Here is a 5,000-nt window from a genome sequence, read left to right as displayed (position 1 = left end):
AAAAGAGGGCGTGGCCGGGGAAAAATGGCAGAAAAGAGGGCGGGGAAAGCGGGAAAATGGCGGAAAGGGGGCGGGGACGGGGCGTGGCCAGGGAAAATGGAGAGAAAAGGAAGACCGGGAGAGAGAGAAAAGTCATCAGATCTGATCCTTGGTGGCTAATTCACCCCCCACGCCCTCCCCCTTTCCTCCGCTCCCCCTCCCCCTCCCCCAAGACCTCCCCTCCCCCCTCCCTGCCCCCCACATCCCCCCACGCCCCCTACATCCTTCCCCCGACATCCCCATCCCCCTCTCCACGTCCCCTCCCTCACCCCTCCTCCCTCCCCCACCCTCCCCACCGCTCCCTCACCCCCCCATGACCCCTCCCTCACCCCCTCATGCCCCCTCACCCCCAACCCCCTCCCATGTCCCCCCCACACCCTCCCCTCTCACCCCCACACCCGCTCGCAGCCCCCCACATCCTCTCACACCCCTATCCCCCCTCCCCCCACCCCCCACGCCTCCTCCCTGACCCCCGCCCCACTCTCTACCCCCCACGTCCCCCATGCCCCCCCACGTCCCCCCCACACTCCCTCTCTCGCCCCCACAGCCCCTCACGCCCCCGTCACCCCTTACGTCCCCCCACATTCCCTCACGCTCCCCCACGTGCCCCCCCACGTCCTCCCACCCCCCTTCACACCCTCCCACGCCCCTTCATGCCCCTCTCTCTCCCCCTCACCCCCTACACCTCCCCACACCCCCCAAAACTCCTCCCCACCCCCCCACGCCCCCACACACTCACCCACGGAGATGTAATGCAGCTGCCCGGGCCCCACGGCCCCCCACAACCACCCACTCCCTCTCCCTTACCCCCTCCCCCTCTCCAGGCCCCCCACGCACCCCCACGGCCCCCCACGCCCCCTCACACCCTCTCACACCCCCTCACACCCCCTCACACCCCCTCACACCCCCTCACGCACTCCCTCACCCCCTCACACCCCCTCACACCCCCTCACACCCCCTCACACCCCCTCTCACACCCCCTCACACCCCCTCACACCCCCTCACACCCCCCTCACACCCCCTCACACCCCCTCACACCCCCTCACACCCCCTCACACCCCCTCACACCCCCTCACACCCCCCTCACACACCCTCACACCCCCTCACACCCCCTCACACACCACCCCCACACTCCACATCCCCTACGCCCTCACTCACCCACTCACACCCCTCTCCACACCTCCTCACACCCCCTCACACCCCCTCACACCCCCTCACACCCCTCACGCCCTCCCTCACCCCCCCCACACCTCCCACATTCCCCCACACACCCCCACGCGCTCCCCCCCGCTCCCTCACGCCCCCAAATCCCTCCACATCTCCCCCTCATCCTCCCACAAGCTCCCTCACCCCTCCCTCACGCCCCCCCAAGCCTCCCACCGTCCCCCCACGCCCCCTCACCCCCTCCCTCACCCCCCACACCCTTCCACGCACCCCAAATTTTCCCACACCCTCCCACACCCCCCCACGCGCTCCCCACCCTCCCCACCCCCCCCCCCCACCCCCCACCCCCCCACACCCCCACAAACTCACCCACTTCCTCACCCCCTTCCCTCTCCACGCCCCCTCACACCCCCATGCCCTCCCCCACACCCCCACGCCCCACCACTTCCCGAACTTCCCCCACTCCCCACAGGCCCCTCAGGCCTTCTCACGCCCCCCACACCCCACACACCCCCCCACATCCCCCCACACCCCCTCCCCTACCCCCTCCCCCTCTCCAGGCCCCCCACGCACCCCCACACTCACCCACGGAGATGTAATGCAGCTGCCCGGGCCCCATGGCCCCCACAACCCCCCACAACCCCCCACTACCCCCACACACACCCCCACACACACCCACACACCCTCCCCACAACCCCTCACACCCCCTCCCCACCCCCCACAGCCCCCCACCCCCCGACGCCCCCCACACTCACCCACGGAGATGTAATGCAGCTGCCCGGGCCCCGGCAGCGCATGGGTCGTGGGGTACAGCGAGGCCGCGGTGGGGGGGGTGTCCGTGGGCCCCGGCCGCGGGGTGGTGCTGTCGGGGGAGGGGCGGTGCCCGCCCCCAGCCCCCCGGCCCCCGGGAAGGGGGAAGGCCTGATGAGGGGCCCCGGGGGGGGCGGGTGGTGGTGGTGATGGTGGTGGTGATGGACGCACAGTGGACACAGGCACAGAAGCCCGGCCTTGCGCGTGTGGCACGCCCGGGGGCCAGGGTGGCCGCGTGGAGGGCGTGGGGAAGAGGGGGGGCGGCGGGGGCGGGGGCTCACGGCCTCCGGGGGCCCCTCTCCGGTCCAGGCCCGCCTCCCGCACCACCAGGGAGTCCACTAGGAAGGACCGAGGCATCGTGGGGGGCGCTGGGGGTCGGGGTGCTCCCGGCTGTCCTCCCCGGGGGTGCCTGGAGGGTCGGGGTCACACCCTGGGGGGCCTGGAGAGTCGGGGTGCTCCCGGCTGTCCTCCCCGGGGGCCTGGAGGGTCGGGGTGTCCTCCCTGAGGGGCCTGGAGGGTCGGGGTCACGCCCTGGGGGCCCTGGAGAGTTGGGTTGTCCTCCCTGACAAGCCTGGGGGGCTGGGGGTTTGGGGTGCTCCCGACTGTCCTCCCCGGGGGCTTGGAGGGTCGGGGTGTCCTCCCTGGCAAGCCTTGGGGGGCGCAGGGGTTGGGGTGCTCCCGGCTGTCCTTCCCGGGGGCCTGGAGGGTCGAGGTGTCCTCCCTGGCAAGCCTGGGGGGTTGGGTGGTTGGGGTCACACCCGGGAGGACCTGTGGGGTCGGGGTGCTCCCAGCTGTCCTCCTGGGGGTGCTGGAGAATCGGGGTCACGCCCACGAGGTGCTGGAAAGTCGGGGTGTCCCCAGCTGTCCTCCCCGGGGGCCTGGAGGGTCGAGGTGTCCTCCCTGGCACACCCGGGGGAGGCTGGGGGGTCGGGGTCACGCCCGGGAGGACCTGGGGGGTCGGGGTGCTCCCAGCTGTCCTCCCTGGGGGCCTGGAGAGTCGGGGTGTCCACAGGTGGCCGCCGCTGCCCCCTGCTGTCACGCCCGGGGGACCCCGGGGAGTCACGTGGGGTAGGAGCCAGATGCTGGTGCTGATGCCGAGGAAGATGCTGATGCTGAGAGATGCTGGTCCTGATGCTGCGGCCTGAAGATGCGGAAGAAGATGCTGAGATTCTGGTCCTGATGCTGGAGATGCTGGTCCTGATGCTGAGGAAGAAGATGCTGGGAAAGATGCTGAGATTCTGGTCCTGATGCTGGAGATGCTGGTCCTGATGCTGAGGAAGAAGATGCTGGGGAAGATGCTGATGGAGTTCTGGTCCTGATGCTGAAGGAGATGCTGGTCCTGATGCTGAGGAAGAAGATGCTGAGTGAAGACGCTGGTGCTGATGCTGAGGAAGATGCTGAGGAAGATGGAGATGCTGGTCCTGATGCTGGAGATGCTGGTCCTGATGCTGAGGAAGAAGATGCTGAGGAAAGATGCTGAGATTCTGGTCCTGATGCTGGAGATGCTGGTCCTGATGCTGAGGAAGAAGATTCTGGTCCTGATGCTGACGGAGATTCAGGTCCTGATGCTGACGGAGATTCTGGTCCTGATGCTGGTCCTGATGCTGGTGAAGAAGATTCAGGTCCTGATGCTGGAGAAGATGCTGCTGATGCTGGTGAAGATGCTGGTCCTGATGCTGACGGAGATTCAGGTCCTGAGGCTGGTCTTGATGCTGGTAGAAGATGCTGGTCCTGATGCTGACGGAGATTCAGGTCCTGAGGCTGGAGAAGATGCTGCTGATGCTGGTCCTGATGCTGTTGGTGCTGGTGACGATGCTGGTGCTGAGGCTGATGGAGATTCTGGTCCTGATGCTGGTGCTGATGCAGGAGATTCTGGTCCTGATGATGCTGTTGATGCTGGTCCTGATGATGCTGGAGATTCTGGTCCTGATGATGCTGGAGATTCTGGTCCTGATGATGCTGGAGATTCTGGTCCTGATGCTGAAGAGGACGAGGAGGACTCGGGGGAGGACACGGAGGACTCGGAGGACTCGGAGGAGGACTCACAGGAGGACGCGGAGGACTCGGACGCGGAGGGGCAGGAGGAGACGCGGAGGACGGAGCAGGAGGACGCGGAGGACTCTGACGCGGAGGGGCAGGAGGAGGACGCGGAGGACCGAGCAGGAGGACGCGGAGGACTCTGACGCGGAGGGGCAGGAGGAGGACGCGGAGGACCGAGCAGGAGGACGCGGAGGACTCCGGATGCCGCCGGCCGGCACCGCCCCGGGGCCCCGCGAGCCTCCGGCCAGCAGCTTCGGGGCCGGCAGAGGCGCCTGAGGCTCTTAAATAGGATCCTCCCCGCCCCGTGACGGACGGGGGGAGGGGGGAGGAGGGTGGGTGAGTGGTGGGACGGGGAGGGGGGCGGAGGGGGGTCGAGGGGGGTCGAGGGGGCCCCCCGCCACTCAATGGGGCTTTTTGTGCCCTTTTCTCTTGGCATTCACGGCGCACGGCCGCCCGGCTTCCCTCTCTCTCTCTCTCTCTCTCTCTCTCTCTCTCACTCTCGTTATGTCACTTGTTAACTAAATGGACCCTCCGTCCCCCCTCCCTCCCCCTCCTCCCCCTTCCCTCTGCCCCCCTCCTCCTCCCCTCCTCCTCCCCCTCTTAGCGGGGGTTTTATTTTCTCATTCTCCGGCGATTTAATGTCCCTTTTTCTCTCTCTCTTTCTCTCTCTCTCTCTCTTTATCTCTGTCCCCCCCTTCCCCGCCTCTCCTGTCCGTCTTGATTTCGCTCCCCCCCCGGGGGGGGTGCTGGTGGCAGGTCACACAGACACACACACACACACACACACACAGAGACACACGACACACACACACACACAGAAACACACGGACACAGAGACACACAGAGACACACGGACACAGACACACACGGACACAGACACACACAGACACAGACGAACACACACACACACACACACACACACAGACACACACAGACACACACAGACA

The 5,000-nt window shown here is 67.1% G+C and overlaps 1 protein-coding gene and 1 pseudogene across 1 annotated transcript; both read right to left on the bottom strand.

The window, feature by feature from the left end:
* The window catches only part of LOC132650513 (GS homeobox 1-like), a 4,843-nt pseudogene extending 2,453 nt beyond the window's left edge, over positions 1-2,390 (bottom strand).
* Positions 2,391-3,025: 635 nt separating this feature from the next.
* On the bottom strand, positions 3,026-4,515 carry LOC132650519 (RNA-binding protein 33-like; the record flags this gene model as incomplete). The annotated part of the gene is made up of 1 exon (XM_060375846.1): positions 3,026-4,515. A coding segment is annotated over one exon (1,443 nt), but the record flags the coding sequence as incomplete, so codon positions are not given.
* Between the last annotated feature and the right edge of the window lie 485 nt (positions 4,516-5,000).

Source organism: Meriones unguiculatus (assembly GCF_030254825.1).
Source record: "Meriones unguiculatus strain TT.TT164.6M chromosome 13 unlocalized genomic scaffold, Bangor_MerUng_6.1 Chr13_unordered_Contig_107, whole genome shotgun sequence".
NCBI lineage: Eukaryota > Metazoa > Chordata > Mammalia > Rodentia > Muridae > Meriones > Meriones unguiculatus.
This window is presented reverse-complemented; position numbering and strand designations above follow the sequence as displayed.